This window comes from Terrapene carolina, unplaced genomic scaffold (genome assembly GCF_002925995.2).
Source record: "Terrapene carolina triunguis isolate 2854851 unplaced genomic scaffold, T_m_triunguis-2.0 Scaffold95, whole genome shotgun sequence".
In the NCBI taxonomy this organism is placed as follows: Eukaryota; Metazoa; Chordata; order Testudines; family Emydidae; genus Terrapene; species Terrapene triunguis.
In genome coordinates this window covers 46,929-67,054 of record NW_020664446.1, presented here as the reverse complement: position 1 = coordinate 67,054, position 20,126 = coordinate 46,929, and the positions used below count along the sequence as shown (strand labels likewise).

Here is a 20,126-nt window from a genome sequence, read left to right as displayed (position 1 = left end):
CTCCATGTGTGATGTTGGGCAAATCACTTTTACTCCTTCTGTTCCCTATCTGTAAAATGGGGGATAATAGTACTTCCCTACCTTGGGGTGTTGAGAGGATAAATGTGATGAAGGATTGAGATGTTCACATACTCTGGTGATGTGGGCCATATAAGGACCATGGATAGATAACACTGGGTAGCATTTTCTATCTGAAAAAATAACACAAGGGTGACTTCTCTCTCTCTTTTTTTTTCTCCCCTCCTCCCACATTCCTTCTTTTAAATGAGGGTTTCCAATATTTAGTGGAAAATTTCTTTAGAGTTTAGTTTGTGGCTACCAGTCCAATTAATCTAGTCTATGCAGATATCACCCTCATCGACTTAATATTAATGTCTTCCAGAAGTGTATTAAGCAACATACCTAGCATATGTGACATGTTTTCTCCTTCCTTCCTCTTTCTCCTCAAGGGGAAAACTATATGAAATTAAAAAAAAAATTGGTTTGTTATACCATATTTGTTATTGAAGGGAAGATAAAGAAATGTGCTTTGTACTTGGTATGGAAAATGGTGAGGTTTGAGTTGGTTCTTAAATCATGTCCATTCTGCAGCCTTCAACTAGCCCCTAAAAACCTGTCTCCTTCACAGATGAGCTTTTATCCTTGTGATGGACAGATCTTTTTGTAATCCTGGCCGAGATGCCTGAGTCTCTTGTATTTGCCTTGATAATAGATTTAAGTTCTTTTGACTGTTCTTTCCCCTTCAAATGTCTTCCCCTTTTCCACCCTGCTCTTGGCTTCCTCTGTTCCTTTTGAATTTATATTCTCCCCCCTCCTTTCCATACTACCTCGCCTCTGCCACAGTCTCTGTGTGATGCGGGTAAGTCTCTTAAGCCAAACTCTTCACAGGTGGTCACTAATTGTATTCTCATTTTCTGGATGCCTGACTTGAGTTCCTCGGGTCTGATATGCAGAAGTGCTGAGCATTCACAGCTGTAACTGAAGTTGATGGAAGCTATGATTTGAACATTTAAAGAGCCATATAATGCTAAGTACTCTGGAAAAATTAAGTTCTAGGCATCTCAAATGGGCATCCAAAATTAGTGGATGCTTGACCTTTAATTGCTTTGTGTCTCAGTTTCCCAGCTGTAAAATGGGGATAATACCCTTTCACCTCACAGGGTGTTTGTGAAATACTTGGATACTATAATGATAAGCGTTACAGAAAAGTCCATGAGGAAATTAATTCTGTCTTGGGTTCAAGTAGTGTGCGGTAAATAAGGCATATGGCCACACACTGAACAACAAAGAGAAAACTATTGAAGAGCTGCTCATTAAGTGAGCATAGTCTGTTCTGTGCACTGAACGAGGCAGGGGCCCATGAGAAAAAACAGCATGTGATCATGTAACTGAAAACTATATCATAATTCAGCCCTCTGTATGTATGCATTAAGGTTGCACAAGCAAACTTCGTTCTGGCATTTCCTAACTTTTGAGTATTTGATTTTGCAATCTGTGTGTGTAATTTAAATACAAGACACATGGATCACACATTGTTTAAATTGTGCACACTGGAGCTCTGCATCTGGCAGTGCGGTGGTCCGTTGGGGGGAGGGAGGGAGCACAGAAGAAAGTCTGGAGTAATATCATTCTGTTGAGATTTAGGCAGCTGTCGCTTCCTCACTGGTAGGCATCTTGCCATCTTTACAAGACACGTGGCAAGATAAATGCTTTAAATATAACTATAGATGCCCGTATGTCACTCCATACACATTTTGTGATCAGTTTTGCATTGCAGGATGCGTGGTGGTGTGTGCATGCCACAGAAGGCCTGCTGTGAATGCAGTTGGCAATTGAGTGCTCTTGGAGAAAGTGAAATCTGGTACATGCCTAATGCCACAGAGGATTTTGAGAAGGGCATGTACTGCTGGGTATCTTGGTGTGAAGGATTGGGTGTGTACTTTAGTGGTGGGAATAGGGAGGCAAGTTCACTGAGATTGATGAGACTTTTTTTCTTAATTTGCAGGTATCCTTGATCCTCCCAAACATCTCACAATGTTGTGTCGAGCTGCTCTGAGCCCCTCCTTCCGCTCCCCTGGACGATACCTCCTGTTCTCACCGCAGTACATCACAGCTGTTTCCCAGCCTTGTAAGTATCCAAGGGAAAGGACTTGTTTGTAATAACACTGGTCAGGGTATGTCTCTCAGCATCTCTTATACCCTTATCTTCACGCCTTCTTTCTGCGCCACATCGGAGTTTATGGGCTGCCTTTCCCTTTTGTTCAAGACCTACTGGTGTCGGAGTGAACTGTAGACAGAGATCTGGGTCCTTACTGCAACTTCCTTCCTCAGTACAATAATAATTATTCAAGCAAATGCCTGAGGTATCACCTTTTCCATTCTGACAAACCACAATTTCAGTCAAGAAATACTGGTGTTTTCTATGAATGCTGCTTATTTGCTGCCACCACCTCAAGATTTTATACAACAATAATGTCTGTCATATATGTGTTAGATTTCTTTTTCCTAAACCGAGGAGAGATTTAGAAGTAAAAATGGCTATATATCTCCTTCCCCAATTCCCATAACAACCAGTTCTTTGAATGCTGGTCCTTATGTTTATTCCATACGTGGGTACGCCTGTGCGCCATACACCTGAGTCTGGAAATGCTAACCGTGTTCGTTGGCCTGCACGTGTGCAGTGGATTTCTTTGTGCTTCTGTCTGAGGGCATAAGAGACAGTGAGGGCCAAGGCCTCTCCAGTTCCTTCTTACCACTGCATGGCCTGAGTGGGAATCCTGTGTCCTCTCTTCCACAACAAAGAAAGTATCTACTTACCTGTCTTTTTTTCCCCAAAAACTCCACACTTCTGCCAAAGAGAAGAGACTTCACTCCCTTGATGTCCGGCATGCCCTGGTGTTCAACCTGCAAAGTACCAAACCAATCAGGAAGTTACCAAGACTTTTTATTGCCATAGCAGAAAGTTCTTCAAGTGATTGCTCATGTCCATTCGATGTTAGGTGTATATGCTTGCCACATTCACCGATGCCGGAAGTTTTTCCTCAGTGGTATCTATAGGGGACCGGCTCTGGCATACTCTAGAGTGGCGTGCATATGTGCCGGTATAAGGGGCGCTGCCGGCCCCCACTCCCCTCAGTTCCTTCTTACTGCCAGTGTCGGTGCTGGAACGCTCCGGTTTCTATTCAGTGGTTCTTTGAACTTTTGTGTAAATAGTTGTTAGTAGTTAGTTTGCAGTTCTTAATAGGTCTTAGTGAAAAGTCCCCTGAGGGACTTGGCCCAGGAAGGGGGCATGCCCTGTTCCCCGGGCTTTAATCCATGTGATCATTTTAAGAAGCCCATGCCAATCAGTGATCAGCACCTAAGCTGTTTGAAGTGTCTGGGTGAGTCCCATATCTGCAAAAAGTGCTGCATTTGTAAGGGATTCAAGCCCTGGACCAAGAGGGAGAGAGACTTTAGACTTTGTGCGCTCCTCATGGAGTCAGCGCTGGCACCGGCCTCAGAGCTGGCACATTTGGACTCGGTACAGAGTACGTCGGCATCGACGAGAAGCGCATTGGCACAGAGTTCATCTCGACACCGCTCCGTGTCTCCGGTATCGGCCAAAAGACATAGGAAGCACGCGGAAAGGGGAAGCTCCCCAGGCACCCGTAAGATCAAGGACAGGACAAAGGCGGAATCCAGACAGACTTGGGCTATCTCGCTGCCCCTGGAGCCCAGCCAGGTGGCAACCTCGCCAATGGGGCCCATCCCGCCCCATGAGCTGCCCCCCCACTCCTGAAGGTGCTGCAGGCACATGGTACCTTACGGTGCCATCCACCCCAGAAGCCTTGCAGGCGGTAAGAGAGATTTTCTCTCTCCTGGTACTGCCAACTCCGTGGGAGGAGAGGCCCAGGAACCCTGCCCTCCCACCCGCTTCAAGGGGAAAGCCGTCAATGGCGCCCCTACACAAGTCATCCCGAAGGTCCCCGGGACTGTGCCAACAATCTCCAGAACCACATCCCAGACCACAGATCCGAGACCAGACGAGTTACGGGCACCGATTGCCAAACTTTAGGTACTGATCGCCGGGGTCACAACACACAGTCGCCGGACCCGTGGTACTGTGCCGCAGGCACATATTGTAGATCCCCGGAGACAGTCACCAGAGTCCCCTCGGCGCTCTCACAACCCCCCGATGCCAGTTGCCGCGGTGTTATGGACGGTCCCCGCTCTCCCGATCACCAGAGACTGTGCACCGTGCCCAAAGCAGGTGGCATCGCTCCCCAGACTATTACCGGGCCGCTATACATCACCGATGGTTTCCGAAAGTGCAGCGTGGTTCGGCGGGCTCCTGGTACCGCTCCCCAAACGGCAGGTGAGAGGACGCCAGATACAGTAGGGAGGCCTACCCTATGGTGGGGCCAATGTGTTTACCAGAAGAAGAGTATTCCTCATCAAGCTTGGAGAGCGAGAAGTTGCTGGCCCCCATGGACCTGCCAACACCGACGCAGCCAGCAGGCCAACCTACAAGTGCATGGCCACAAGGTCAATGGCCAGGGCCCTGGCAGGGGTATAACCTGTGGCCTTCTCCGCAAGCTAGGGGACGTCGGAAGGACCTCCAGCAATAGCAGCTCCCCCCACCCCCCGGGCTCGCAGATCAGGTCGAGCCAATGGGCCCAGGATCAACCCCCTCCAGGGCAGGTGGTGCCTCAGACACAGGAAGCACAGCCTATCCCTCCCTCGGGGCTGGCCTCCTCCTCAGGATGAGGCAGTTGCAGGCCCATCGCAAACAGTGCCCCAAGATGATGTAAAAGCCCACCAGGAGCTGCTTACATGGGTCATGGTGAACCTGGGGCTAAAAGCAGAGGAGATGTCCAAACCAGCGGACTCCCTATTCGACGTGCTGGCCGCAGCACCATCAGCAAAGGTGGCCCTGCCAGTCCACGATGGGGTGGTCAAAATTGTAAAGGCCCTGTGGCAGACCCCGTCATCCTTGCCACCTGTGTCCAAAAGGGCAGAGCGTTAGTACTACGTTCCTGCAAAGGGGTTCGAGTACTTGTATACACACCCCTCCCCTGGGTCACTAGTGTTCGCGGCTGCCAACGAGCGCAACAGACACGATCAATTCAACTCGACTCCTGTACGGCAGGAAAGTTTATTCCACAGCCAGTCTACAGCTGCGGATAGCTAATCACCAAGCCTTGCTCAGCAGATATCACTTTAATGTATGGCAATACACAGCACAATATGCTGACTCGCTCCCACAGGACATGAAGCAGGAGTTCAATACAGTGCTGGAGAGGGCAGGGTGATCGTGAGGGCCTCCCTCCAGCCGCCTCAGTTGCGGTGGATTCCACAGCCAGAGTCATGGCGTCGGCGGTCTCAATGATACGGGCGTCGTGGCTGCAATAGTCTGGCCTCTTGGCGGAAGTCCAGCAGTCAATCTTGGACCTCCTATTTGAGGGCTTAGCCCCGTTTGCTGAACAGACGGACAGCAAGTTACACAGCCTGAAAGACTCTAGAGCAGTGGTGGGCGATCCGCGGCCCGCATGTGGCCCATCAGGGTAAGCTGATTGCGGGCTGCAAGACATGTTGCTGACGACTGTCCACAGGCAAGGCACCCCACAGCTCCCAGTGGCCGCGGTTCGATGTTCCCAGCCAATGGGAGCTGTGGGAAATGGCGGTCAGCATGTTCCTGCAGCCTGACGCTTCCCGAGCCAGGTTCCCAAGGCAGACCAGAGAGGAACCAAGAGAGACGAGCTATTGGCGCTACCAAGGTCAGCTGGCAGCAGCGGGAGCACATTTGGGCGCTAGTCGTGCCCCTCCTAAAAACAGGCAGTCATTTTGAAGGGATGCTCAAGGGCGACCTCCCAGTCTACAATCAGGACCAGAGTCTGTCTCGTCCCTTATTTTCCCACCGTTTGTTGCCTTACCTCCCCGCTTGGACCGCCATAAGCACCCACCGTTAGGTCCTCAATATGGTGGCAACGGGTTATACCCTCCCGTTCTGTTCTATCCCACCTTCCCACCCCTCTGCCCCATCCCTCATCAGGGACCCTTCTCACGAGAAACTACTCGCCCAGGAGGTGCAAACCCTTCTGTGCCTGGGGGCCATGGAGGAAGTTCCCGTGAAATGAAGAGGGAAAGATTTTTACTTCCGGTACTTTCTCATTCCAAAGGGGGCCTACGCCCCATTTTGGACCTGCGAGACTTCAACAGATATCTCAAGAAGTTAAGTTCCGCATGGTCTCCCTGACCTCCATTATCCCCTCCCTGGATCCTGGAGACTGGTACGCCGCCCTCAACTTAAAGGACGCATGCTTCCACATATCAATATTCCCTGGACAGAAGAGATTTCTGCAGTTTGTGGTCGAGCAAACGCATTACCAATTTGCAGTGCTCCCGTTCGTCCTGGCAACAGCACCGAGGGTGTTTACAAAGTGCATGGTGCTGGTCGCAGCCTACCTCAGGCATTGCGGGTCCAGATCTATCCCTACCTGGACGACTGGCTTATCAAGGGCCGTTCCGAGAGGTAGGTATGGCACAATATCGAGGTGCTGCGAGCCACCTGTCAACCTGGGCCTGTTGATAAATGAACAAAAATCAATATTGGTCCCCGTTCAGAGGATAGAGTTCATCAGAGCAGTCCTCGACTCTTCTCGAGCCAGAGCATTCCTACCTCAAACCAAGTTCACAGCCATGTCAGATCTGATTGCCCAGGTCACCGCATACCCGCTCACAATAGCTCGGGTCCTCTCAGCTGGGAAGTGTACCTCGGTACCCTCAAGACTCAAGGGCTATGGTTACAGGAGGAGCTGTCACTTCACATAAACGTAAGAGAGTTCAGGGCCATTCGCCTAGCATGCAAGGTGTTCCTGTCCCATCTGTCTGGTCGGGTGGTGCAGGTTCTGATGGACAACACAGTCTCCATGTTCTACGTCAACAGACAAGGCTGCAGTGTTCCCTCTAATTTTTTCCCAAGCATGTGTGGAATTAATTTTATGTGCACCAATATGGAGGTGATGTGTGACACATCACCTCCATATTGGTGCACATAACAAAATTCATGTGCTGGGGTGGAGCCCAGGGGTTGGACTGTGGGATGGGACTCAGGGCTGGGGGGGGGGGGGGGGAGGGCTCGGGGGGGGGGCCGGGGATGGGGGTCAGAGGGTTGGACGGGGGGGTGAGGGGCTCTGGGGTGGGCCTGGGGGTGTGGGGCTCTGGGGTGGGGCAGAGGGTTGGGGTGGGGCTGGGGATGAGGGGCTTGGGGTGCAGGCTGCCCCGGGACTAGTGGGGAGAGAGGACTTCCCCCAGCTCTCTCTCCCCATAGCAGCACCTGAGCTGGGTGGGAGAGGCGCCTCTCCCCACTGTGGCAGGTCCAGGGCTGGGCTGGGTTGGGGCCAGGGGAGGGGCGCCTCTCCCGCAGCCAATGGGAGCTGCTGGGGGCAGTGCCTGAAGCAACAGCCACACACACCCCTGCATCCCTCCTCCCCCAGGTTCCGGACACTTCCTGGAGCGGCGCGGGGGCAGGCAGGGAGCCTGCCCTGCCCCCGGTGCACGTCAGGCCGGAGCCCGCCCCCCGAACTCTTCCTGCAGCCAAACCCCCTGCCGCACCCTGCACCCCGACCTCCGCCGCACCCCTCACCCCTCCTGCACCCCACACCCATTTGGACCTAAAGCCTACTCATCTGCAACTTTGCAATTCAGAATTGCAAACTATCAGGCCCTGACAGCAAAATATGAACTATACCAAATTTAACACCTTTATTGACCATCTTCCAGAATCACAACAGGAGCAATTTCAAGCCATTATCAATGAAGGGCAGTTAGTGGCCAAAACTCTAGACGGCGCTTGATGCATTTGATATAGCAGCCCAGTCCATCTCAAAGTGGTTGTGATGCTGCGAGCTTCGTGGTTACATCTCTTGGGCTTCCTGAAGGAGGTGCAAACAACTGTGTAGAGGACAGGGCTCAAAGTTGTTTGCTGAGAAGACCAATGCATCACTCCATATACTAAAAGACTCCAGAGCCACTTTTTGGTCACTGGGGATCTATACACCCGGATAAAAAAGAAAATTTAGTCCTCAGTCTTCTCACAGACCGCATAAACCACAATTCCTGCCACAATGCTACTATGAACCTCAGAGAAAGAAATTCAAATTCCAGAGGTGCAAACCATCAGAGACCCAGTCTTCGACATTGCAATCTGCCACTTCAAATCATCAGTTTTGATGTCTCGGTCAAGGCCCCGAGAGACAACCCTCTTTGATATCAGCTGCTACTTCACAACCATTTGCATACCTTTGGCTGCCACCTTGCCCTGTTCCACCACAACTGGGAATATACAACATCAGACAGATGGGGCTTGGAAATTGTCTCCAATGGGTATTGGATGCACTTCACCCCCATCCTCTTCAGGTACCCTTCTCATAAGAATCTGTTGCGACAGGAGATAGATCACCTTCTCCGCTTAGGAGCCATAGAACTCGTTCCTCTACATCTCTGTGGCAAAGGTTTTTACTCTCGATATTTCCTAATCCCCAAGAAAAAGGGAGGTTGGAGACCCATACTAGGCCTCATGACTCTGAACAAATATGCGAAGGCCCAAAAATTCAAGATGATCACATTAGTAACGATTTTTCCATCTCTGGAAAAGGGAGATTAGTTCTCGGCGCTCGATCTCCAAGACGCATATTTCCACATATCCATCCTACCATCCCACAGACGATTCCTCAGGTTTACTCTGAGTCAAGACCATTACCAGTACAGAGTACTCCCCTTTGGCCTTTTGTCAGCTCTCAGGGTATTCTCCCTGGTCCAATCTGTAGTGGCAGCTCATTTGCGTGCTGGGGGATATCACGATCTAGCCATAGCTGAACGACTGTCTACTCAAGTCCCTCTCCTTTGAAGAAACCCTACAGGCCAGATGTATTCATGAACCTGGGCCTGCAAATCAATGTACAAAAATCGACCTTAACTCTGGTACAACATTTTGGGATTTATAAGGGCTGACCTCCACTCACGGCAAGCAAGGGCACTCCTTCTGCAGCACAGATTTTACAGCCTGTGCACACTTAGAGTTCAAGCCATCCCTCAACTATCAGCCAGACATTGCCTCCAACTTCTGGGGCACATGGCAGTTGATATATTTGTAGAACATCATGCCAGACTCCACATGAGGTCTGCAGATGTAGTTCAGCATGGCTTACAGACCAAACAGACATGTTAGACAAACCTCTCTTGATGCCTGCCAAAGTCAAACACTCCTTGAATTGGTGGAAAGACCCAATAAACATTTGCACGGGGATCTCGTTCACTCAGGGCAGTTAATGAAGAACAGGCAACATCACTGACAAGGAGCTAAAATGAGTGGACGTTCTGGGCCACAAGAGCTATTTCTTGGCCTCCTTTCAGTTCAGAGTAGTCAATTATCAAGTCTTGATGGCAAAATGACTTCAGTTGATTCAAAATTCTCATCTTTTGTTGAAAGCCTCAGAATTAGAGAGAACATAAGAACAGCCAGATTGGGTCAGACCAAAGGTCCATCTAGCCCACTATCCTGTTTCCGACAATGCCAGGTGTCCCAGATGGAATGAACAGAACAGTAATCCATCAAGTGATCCATCCCCTGACGCCCACTCCCAGCTACTGGCAAACAGAGGCTAGGGACACCATCCCTGCCCATCCTGGCTAACAGCCATTGATGGACCTATCCTCCATGAACTTATCTAATTCTTTTTTTAACCCTGTTACAGTCTTGCCTTCATAACGTCCTCTGGCAAAGAGCTCCACAGGTTGACTGTGCATTGTGTGAAGAAATACTTCCTTTTGTTTGTTTTAAACCTGCTGCCAATTAATTTCATTTGGTGACCCCTAGTTCTTGTGTTATGAGAAGGAGTAAATAACATTTTCCTTATTTACTTTTTCCTCACCAGTCATGATTTTATAGACCTCAATTATATTCCCCCTTAGTCGTCTCTTTTCCAAGCTGAAAAGTCCCAGTCTTATTACTCTCTCATCATATGGAAGCCATTCCATAACCCTAACCATTTGTGTTGTCCTTTTCTGAACCTTTTCCAATTCCAATGTATCTCTTTTTGAGATAGGGCGACCATATCTGCACGCAGTATTCAAGATGTGGGCACACCATGGATTTATATAGAGGCAATATGATATTTTCTGTCTTCTTATCTATCCATTTCTTAATGATTCCCAACATTCTGTTTACCTTTTTGACGCAGCTGCACATTGAGTGGATGTTTTCAGAGAACTATCTACAATGACTCCAAGATCCCTTTCTTGAGTGGTAACACAGTTTTAGGCCCTCACTACAGAAGGCCAGACAGTTGCCAAGGCATCTCTCCAGGCCTCACATGATGCCAGCAACACAGCTGCACATTCCATGGCTACTGCTGTAGTCATGTGCTGAGCTTCCTGGCTGCAGTCTTCTGGTCTCCTCCTGAGAAGTACAAAATACTGTTAAGAACCTCCCTTTGAGGGGCCTAAGTTTAAGTGATGCCACAAATGGGTCTCATCAGTTTCTCAAAGACTTCTGGGTAACATGATATGATCTTTGGGCCTCTATACGCCTGTGACAAAAAGAAAATACAGTAACTCCCAGATGACTCAACAGTCTTGCCGTGTCCACTGTCAGCCCACCGGACAGGTTAACATCCCTCCATCCCACCCCCAGAATAAAGCCCAGATTTACTAAGAAAGGGCCCTCTTCTACAATAATCTCTGAGTTGGTGACACCTTCAAAATGTCTGTTTTGACCTATTCGTAAAGAGTCATGCGCTACCTACCCCACATCCTACGTTATGCCTCTCTTCTCCCCAACCCCCTCACCCACTCCCCCATGCTCACCTCTAAGGAAATGGGAGAGGTAATCCCCAATCTTCCTGGAAGTTCATCACCTCAGACAGATGGATCTTAGAGGTGATTTCTGTAGGCTATTCCATCCAGTTCAGCTCCTTGCCCTCCCTGTCCTCTTCCTCGTCCCAAAGAAAAATAGGGCGTGGGGAACAATTTGGACCTCAAGACTTTAAATGCCTTTGGCTGTTCCCAACAGTTCAGAATGGTGATTCTAACAATGATAATTCCCTGCCTGGATCCAGGAGATTGGTTTGTTTCCCTCAACTTTCAGGATGCTTTTTTTTCACATTGCCATTGATCCCTCACACAAATAATTCGTACATTTTGTGGTATGCAGGAACCGCTACCAGTATCACATTTTACCCTTTGCCCTTTCCACTGCCCTGGACTCTTCTTCTGCATACTTACCCAAGAGAACAGGAGTACTTGTGGCATCGTAGAGACTAACAAATTTATTTGAGCATAAGCTTTCGTGGGCTACAGCCCACTTCATCGGATGCATAGAATGGAACATATAACGAGTGTGTGTGTGTGTGTGTGTGTGTGTGTGTGTGTGTGTGTATATATATTTTATATATATAATCATACATACAGAGAAGATGCCATACCAGCTCTAAGAGGCTAATTAATTAAGATGACCTATTATCGGCAGGAAAAAAACTTTTGTAGTGATAATCAAGATGGTCAATTACAGACAGTTGACAAGAGGTGTAAGGATAGTTATCATAAGGAAATAGATTCAAGTAGTGTAATGACTCAGCCATTCCCAGTCTCTATTCAAGCCAGAGTTAATGGTATCTAATTTGCAAATCAATTCAAGCTCAGCAGTTTCTCGTTGGAGTCTGTTTTTGAAGTCTTTCTGTTGCAAAATTGCCACCTTCAGGTCTGTTACTGAGTGGCCAGAGAGGTTGAAGTGTTCTCCTACTGGTTTTTGAGCGTTATGATTCCTGATGTCAGATTTGTGTCCGTTTATTCTTTTGCGTAGAGACTGTCCGGTTTGGCCAATGTACATGGCAGAGGGGCATTGCAGGCACATGATGGCATATATCACATTGGTAGATGTGCAGGTGAACGAGCCCCTGATGGCGTGGCTGATGTGATTAGGTCCAGTGATGGTGTCACTTGAATAGATATGTGGACAGAGTTGGCATCGGGCTTTGTTGCAAGGATAGGTTCCTGGGTTAGTATTTTTGTTGTGTGGTTGCTGGTGAGTATTTGCTTCAGGTTAGGGGGCTGTCTGTAAACGAGGACTGGTCTGTCGCCCAAGATCTGTGAGAGCGAGGGATCGTCTTTCAGGATAGGTGTTTGCATGGCACTGTTGTAGCTGGCGTTGCAAGATATTTACATGCCGGATGCGCTAAAGATTCATCTGTCCCTTGATGCTTCAACCACTATTCCAGAGGACATGCGTCCATGCTGATGATGGGTTCTGCTTGATAACGATCCAAAGCAGTGTGGACCGACACATGTTTATCATTTCATCATCTGAGTCAGAAGCCACCAGCAGAAGGTTGATTTTCTTTTTTGGTGGTTTGGGTTCTGTAGTTTCCACATCTGAGTGTTGCTCTTTTAAGACTCCTGAAAGAATGCGCCACACCTCATCCTTCTCAGATTTTGGAAGGCACTTCAGATTCTTAAATCTTGGGTCACATGCTAAAGCTATCTTCTTTGCATTTTGTCAAATTTGCAGTGAAAGTGTTCTTAAAACGAACAACATGTGCTGAGTTATCATCCGAGACTGCTATAACATGAAATATATGGCAGAAGGTGGGTAAAACAGAGCAGGACATACAATTCTCCCCCAAGGAGTTGAGTCACAAATTTAATTAACACATTTTTTTTAACGAGCGTCATCAGCATGGAAGCATATCCTTTGGAACGATGGTTGAAGCATGAAGAAGTATATGAATCTTTAGTGCATCTGGCACATATATATCTTGCGACACCAGCTACAACAGTGCCATGCGAACGCCTGTTCTCGCTTTCAGGTGACACTGTAATTAAGAAGTGGGCAGCATTATCTCCCGTAAATGTAAACAAACTTGTTTGTCTTAGCAATTGGCTGAACAAGAAGTAGGACTGAGTTGACTTGTAGGCTCTAAAGTTTGACATTGTTTTGTTTTTGAGTGCAGTTATGTAACAAAAGCACCTACATTTGTAAGTTGCACTTTCATGATAAAGAGATTGCACCACAGTACTTGTATGAGGTGAATTGAAAAATACTATTTTTTGTTTATCATTTTTACAGTGCAAATATTTGTAATAAAAATAATATAAAGTGAGCACTGTACACTTTGTATTCTGTGTTGCATCAGAAACCAATATATTTGAAAATGTAGAAAAACATGCAAAAATATTTAATACATTTCAGTTAGTATTCTATTGTTTAACAGTGCAATTAATTTTTTTAATAATTAATTTTTGAGTTAATCACGTGAATTAACTGCGATTAATCGACAGCCCTATAATAAATATAAAAATGAAGAATGTAAGTTTTGCTATTTAATTGCTTTAATGAATATGTATAAATATAGTATATCCACTTGGTTAGCAAAAAATAGTACCAAATTTAGTGCAAAGGCTATATTTAGTTGCAAATAAATGTATTTTAATTATTATCAACCAATGAGAATCAATGTTTCTTTAGGAAAATAAATAAAAAGTACAAATATGAAACATTAAAATTAGTTATTTTAATTGCTTTGATTAAATCAGTCCACCCTGCCACATAGGATAGTCCCTTAAGGCAAACGGGACAACCAGTTGCCAATGTTCAATTTGCAGCATCTGTCAAAAAAGCTAATAGAACGTTAGGAACCATTAGGAAAGGGATTGATAATAAAACAGTAAATATCATAATGCCACTATAAAATTCATGTTTTGCTGACACCTTGAATACTGCGTCCAGTTCTGGTTGCCCCATCTCAAAAAAGATATATTAGAAATGGAAAAGGTACAGAGAACCACAACAAAAATGATTGTGGGTATAGAACAGCTTTCATATGAGCAGAGATTAAAAAGACTGGGCCTATTCAGCTTGGAAAAGAGATGACTAGGGGGTGCATGATAGAGGTCTATAAAATTGTGAATGGTATGGAGAAAGTGAATAAAGAAATGTTTTATTTACCCCTTCACAACACAAGAACTAGGGGGTCACCCAATAAAATTAATAGGCAGCAGGTTTAAAACAACAAAAGGAAGTACTTCACACAGTGCACAGTCAACCTGTGGAACTCATTGCCAGGGAATGTTCTGAGGGCCAAAAGTATAAGTGGGTTCAAAAAAGAACTAGATAAGTGATGGAGGATAAGTCCATCAATGGCTATTACACAAGATGGTCAGAGATGTAACCCCAATGCTCTGGGCGTCCCTAAGCCTCTCACTTCCAGATGCTGGGACTGGACGATTGCCCTGTTCTTTTCATTCCCTCTGAAGCACCTGGCATTAGTCACTGTTGGAAGACAGGGATACTGGGCTAAATGAACCATTGGTCTGACCCCAGTATGGGTCTTATACACTGCAGTAGGGTATCAGGCCCAGCAATGGCTTGCATTGCTTCTTTCTCAGTCACTTGGAAACTGGATACATTCCAGGGGCTCGGAAGTCAGAATACTGAGTGCACATTGTGGGATTTTAGGTTCAAGATGGGGTAATCTTGACAGATAAGGGGTTGGGGGAGGTCTGAACTAAATGTTCAAAGTTGTAGGTTCAACATTTGGGAGTGTGGGATCTCTCCCTGTCTCTCATGTGGTGGTTGTTTGTTTTTGTTTTTTAACCACAGATTTGCCTGTCGATAAGCTGGTGTTGAGGAATGAATCTATCCGTTGCTGGAGCAACATCCCATTTATCACCATGCCCCTCAGTCGTACACATGGCAAGTCATTTGCACATCGCAGTGAGCTGAAGCATGCTAAAAGGATTGTGGTGAAGCTGGGTAGTGCTGTTGTGACTCGAGGGGATGAGTGTGGATTGGCTCTTGGGCGGTTGGCATCTATTGTTGAGCAGGTAACTTTATGGCTAAAAAACCTAGTGCTCTTGCAAACTGGCTAGTCCAATGTCTCCTTAAAGTTTGTATAATAAAACTTAGCAGGAGACTTTAACTGCAGCTTTTATCATAATGTGGCAAAACTGAGGTGTATGCAGAGGGGGAAGATGTAGTGAGGGGAGTTATGTGGCCTAATATACGTAAAGAATGGTGCAAGAGGAGAACCTGCAGTATGCAGAAATATACCTAGTGGGAGTTCCTGCCGTCAGCTGGAGAAGGAAGAGCCATCAGGGAATGAGGGAGAACATTATGTCCTGGGATGCAGTTGGAAGTGAGTATCTCTTGTTGCCACTTCTTTTATTGAAAAAATACTTGTGGAGTATAATCCCAGTGAATAGTGTTCTATCAGGGCTTCACTGCTGATGTTTAAATTGCTCTGTCTGACACCTGAATTACACAGTAACTGGCACTTGATACATTATGAATGTATAATAATTGAGTTAAATAAAACTCTTCCATATCCAGTTAAAATTCTAGTTAACAAACTCTGCCAGTTGGCATCTAGTGAGTTGGTCCTACTTCTGCTACATTGATGATTCTTATCTTAACAGGCTCTCTTCCCAGAAGGCTGCAGTGCTTTGTGAATCCATCCTCTTTCTCAGTGCCTCACCCACTTGGCTTTTCATTCTAGTGACATGAGTTTAGTTAACATCTTCCCCTCAAGAAAGCTTAGCATTAAAATTCAGTTACTTGGATTTATGGTGGGGAAGCTTATGAAGATTGTGGAAGATTCACATGGTCTGTTCTGAAGACTTGAGTAGGTTTCTCCTCAGTGGCCTGTGCGATACTTCTCCTTACCCACGAGCAGATGTGATATACTAGGTAACCCCACAAACCAGTCTGAGAGAAATATTCCCACAAGGTGATCTCAGCAAAAGGAAGGTAATAAGATAGACCCAAGAGGCAACTGGGGAGGAAGGAAGCACTAACATTTCAGTATCTGTACTAGAGTTCATGTACCAGGGAGGAGTAATGTATTCTGCGTCCCTTGGATATGTGCATGTTTCCCTTGGGAAAAGACTCTGAAGGCCTCTTATTTTACATGCACCAGGAATGGATGGGATCCATACAGTAATTTGCTTGTGTGGCCTGAAATGAAACAGAAACCTAGCTGTAGAGGGACAGATCTAGTGTATACTTGATGGGTGTGTACAAAACCTTGTTGCATTAAGGAAGTATATGGTACTTGATTTGTGAAAGGAACTAGGGGGAGGGATAGCTCAGTGGTTGGAGCATTGGCCTGCTAAACCCAAGGTTGTGAGTTCAATCTTTGAGGGGGCCACTTAGGGATCTGGGGCAAAAATCAGTACTTGGTCCTGCTAGTGAAGGCAGGGGGCTGCACTCAATGACTTTTCAAGGTCCCTTCCAGTTCTATGAGATAGGATATCTCCATTAATTTATTTATTATTTAATTTAGGTGCTGGGAGGTGGAAGGGGCAAAGCATGATGTGTTTGCATGGTATAAGAAAAGACAGATTCTCTACATCTCAGATGTAGCATTGCTGTTTAAATATGAGCTGTGGGCATGGATGGCCAATGATAAGTCTGGTAATAGGATATGGGCTGCTCGCCTCTAGTCTCTGCTTAAAATCACACCAGCTCTGGTGGACAAACTGGCTACCATCTGATGCCTGTCCTGTGGCTTGATTAGTCCAGGTGCTTACATTAGAAAAATTGCTACCGTGATGGGGTCAAGTATAGCAAGGGCCGTGCAGGTTCTCTCCTAGGAGGAGGGCATCTTGCATTGTTACTTGCTTACCGTATATGTTCCTTGGATAAGCAGAAGACTTTAGTCTCCAGGAATTGATGAGGCACAAAATGCTCTTAAAATGTACAAAGAGGGAGAGTGGAATCAGTAAGCTAGTAACTTTCCTGCTCTAGGTCCTGATCTTTGATTCTTCACACCTGTAGGTGTCAATGCTGCAGAATCAGGGTCGGGAAATGATGATAGTCACCAGTGGTGCTGTGGCCTTTGGAAAACAGCGATTGCGCCATGAGATCCTGCTTTCTCAAAGTGTGAGGCAGGCCCTCCATTCAGGACAGAACCAGCTAAAGGACATGGTGAGTGGCTAAGATAGTCATCTGCTCTTCTATTAAATGTTGGGCTGAGTCGGCTTCCTTCCTGCCAATTGGCTGACAGCTATGTTCTCTAATCTTTTAAGGCTATTCCAGTCTTGGAGGCACGAGCCTGTGCAGCAGCTGGGCAGAGTGGACTGATGGCTCTCTATGAGGCCATGTTTACACAGTACAGCATTTGTGCAGCTCAGGTAAGGAACTGCGCTTGCCCTTGCCTGTGGATTGATATTTCAGTCCATCTTTTGGAACCAGTCTTATTAATTCTAGAAGGACCTGTTCTGTTCTATTCACTGTCTTCCTAGATTTCCATTTCTGAGGGGTTTAGAACTTGGTGTGAATGATATCCCACAAAGGAAATTGTTTTGGTGAATATCACTTAAATAAATTTTATGCTCTAGTTAAAGAAAAACCACATTTTTTTGCTGGCTTTGGACACTTTTAAACAATTGTGTATCCCAGACCACCTAGTTGGTGGCCCTAGGATAGACCAAAGAGATGGGGCTGATGATCAGGAATGAAGGTCTGAGGACTGAAAACTAGGGTTGTCAATTAATCGCAGTTAGCTCAAGCAATTAGTGCAAAACAGATTAACTAGATTAAAAAAAAGTCACAATTCATCACCGTTTTAATCGCACTGTTAATAATAGAATACCAATTTACATTTATTATAAATATTTTTGATATTTTTCTACATTTTCAAATATATTGGTTTCAATTACAACACAATAGAAAGTGTATAGTGCTCACTTTATATTACTTTTTATTATAAATATCTGCACCGTAAAAAGATAAACAAAAGAAATAGTATTTTTCAATTCATTTCACACAAGTACTGTAGTGCAATCTCTTTATCGTGAAAGTGCAACTTACAAATGTAGAATTGTTATTAGGGCTGTCAGTTAATCACAGTTAACGCATGCGATTAACTCAACAAAATAACACTTTTTTTAAACGAGCGTTAATTGCACACCTCTGGAGATGGGACTCGGCAGCAGCCGGGCAGGAGGGAGGCACAGGCTTTGGCAGTGAGCAGGAGGCAGCTGGAGACAGGAGACTCTGTAATATCCAGACCAGATGCTCGGATTACCGAAATGCTTCGGAGCTGGTCTCACGCCCCCATCCCCCACGATAACTGCTGCTCCCACTTCCTCCGCCTCTGCACCCGTGGAGCTGCCCCGGCCAAGCTGCTCCAGACTGGGAACCTGCCTCTTGTCTGCTGCGCAGAGTGGGGGTGAGAGAGGCTGATGTTGGGGTGTCTCCCTCCCCGCACCTGTGTACCCAGTCGCTGCTGAGCTGGAGTCAGGGAACAGGGGCAGCCTGTCAGCTGGTGCTGTCTCAGGAGCCATTGTTGCCGACGGCAGCTGCTGTTGGCTGAAAAAGCATTCAGGCTCCTGAATGCTCTGCTTAAAGGCACAGCGCTTCCCCAGCGCACACACCACACACACACATTCGTTGTCCTCCAACACACACACACGGTCTCTCTCTCTCTCGTGCTCTCTCTTCCTCCCCCCGCCCATTCCCCCCACGCTCACATCAAACCAAAATATGAAATGGCGCCCGTGGTGAGCCAGGAGCCACCAGAGGACTGTGGGATCGCCAAGGGCTCTGGCAAGATGCAGCCTCTATGCGATAGCACAGAGCCCATCTTGAGCCGTATGCCAAGTGCCAGGCACCACAAGCTGCAGCAGAAGTAAGGGTGTTAATACACCATATACCATGTCACCCTTACTTCTGATTGGCTGAACAAGAAGTAGGACTGAGTGGACTTGTAGGCACTAAAGTTTGACATTGTTTTATTTTTGTGTGTAGTGCAGGTATGTTAAAAAAAAAATTCTACATTTGTAAGTTGCACTTTCACGATAAAGAGATTGTACTACAGTGCTCGTATGAGATGAATTGAAAAATATTATTTTTTTTACAGTGCAAATATTTGTTATCAAAAATAAGTGAACACTGTACACTTTGCATTCTGTTGTAATTGAAATCAATATATTTGAAAATATAGAAACTATCCAAAAATATTTAAATAAAGGTATTCTATTATTATTTAACAGTGTGATTAAAACTGCAATTAGTTGCAACTATTTTTTTAATGTCCCAATTAATCACAATTAATTTTTTTAATCATTTGACTGCCCTACTGCAAACAAAATTAGAAATATCAAGCTGAATATAAAGCTCACGAGAGAGAGAGAGAGAGAGAGAGAGAAATGTAAGAAGTGAGTCCTCAAATGTGGACTTTGTTCATTAAAATCTCTTCTGTTCCATACTGTATACACTTAGCCATGAGCCTCTTTTTTTTAAACTCCATGTTATAGCATTATTGTTTGAATTGCTGTACTCTGGTATTTGAAGAAGATCTTGCTATGAAGTGCAATCATACTCTGCCTATATAAACATCTGTCTTGGGCCTTATACCACAACTATCACCATGGTACCTGAGAACCTAATGTCACCTTCTCTCTCAATAGACCTGCTCCCTGTATGTGTTCCATCATACAATATCTACTGAATTCACTGGCTAAAATGTACTTATCTTTGCACTGTAGCATTAACAAAGCTATAGGAGAATGAGCTGGATTCTAATCTGGCTTGAATATGAACACAGCTGTCCCACTGTATATTTATAAGGATTAAATTAAGCTCCTATTAAAATCATTGGGCTCCTAAATTAAAATTAAGAAAACTGCTCCAATGTCTCACAGTGGATTCAGTTGTACTCTGTTCTCAAAAACATCCAATGTCAAAATAGAGATGGGGAAAAATCGCCTCCACAAGTCATCCCCTTCTTTACTCGGCTGCCTCCCCAAATGTCTGAAACAGACTATCGTGTTTGCAGCATGTCCAGAAGGTTAATGGAGCTAGGTTCTGGCAGACCAAGGGGGAAGTGAATTTCAGAGCTGAAGGGACATCAGAGAATAAATAACCTGCCAGCTTTACCTTCCTGTTCAGAGGAAGGAAGCTCTAAATTAAGCCTCTCTGTTTATTGCATTTGTGGAGATATTGTATGGGGAGAAAGAGGTTGTCTCAAATCTGATCACAAATGGTCTTGGGGCTTTAAAAGTCATAACCAGAACCTGCATGTGAGTTTCTCAGATTGTTTCATAGAGACTTAACCAGCCCATATTCTGATTTCTTGTGAAAAGGACTA

The 20,126-nt window shown here is 45.9% G+C and overlaps 1 protein-coding gene across 5 annotated transcripts in view; it reads left to right on the top strand.

Moving 5' to 3' along the window:
• Window positions 1-20,126, top strand: part of ALDH18A1 (aldehyde dehydrogenase 18 family member A1) — a 78,091-nt gene that overhangs the window by 13,415 nt on the left and 44,550 nt on the right. For 4 of the 5 annotated variants that reach the window (XM_029911352.1, XM_024201847.2, XM_024201849.2 and 1 more), the window contains exons 2-5: window positions 2,006-2,128; window positions 14,636-14,859; window positions 16,811-16,960; window positions 17,062-17,166. In XM_029911352.1, coding sequence (XP_029767212.1) covers window positions 2,035-2,128; window positions 14,636-14,859; window positions 16,811-16,960; window positions 17,062-17,166 — 573 coding nt within the window. In that variant the 5' untranslated portion in view covers window positions 2,006-2,034. Of the gene's footprint in view, window positions 1-1,767; window positions 1,862-2,005; window positions 2,129-14,635; window positions 14,860-16,810; window positions 16,961-17,061; window positions 17,167-20,126 lie in introns of those variants that run through there. The other variant, XM_024201848.2, reaches the window with a different exon arrangement.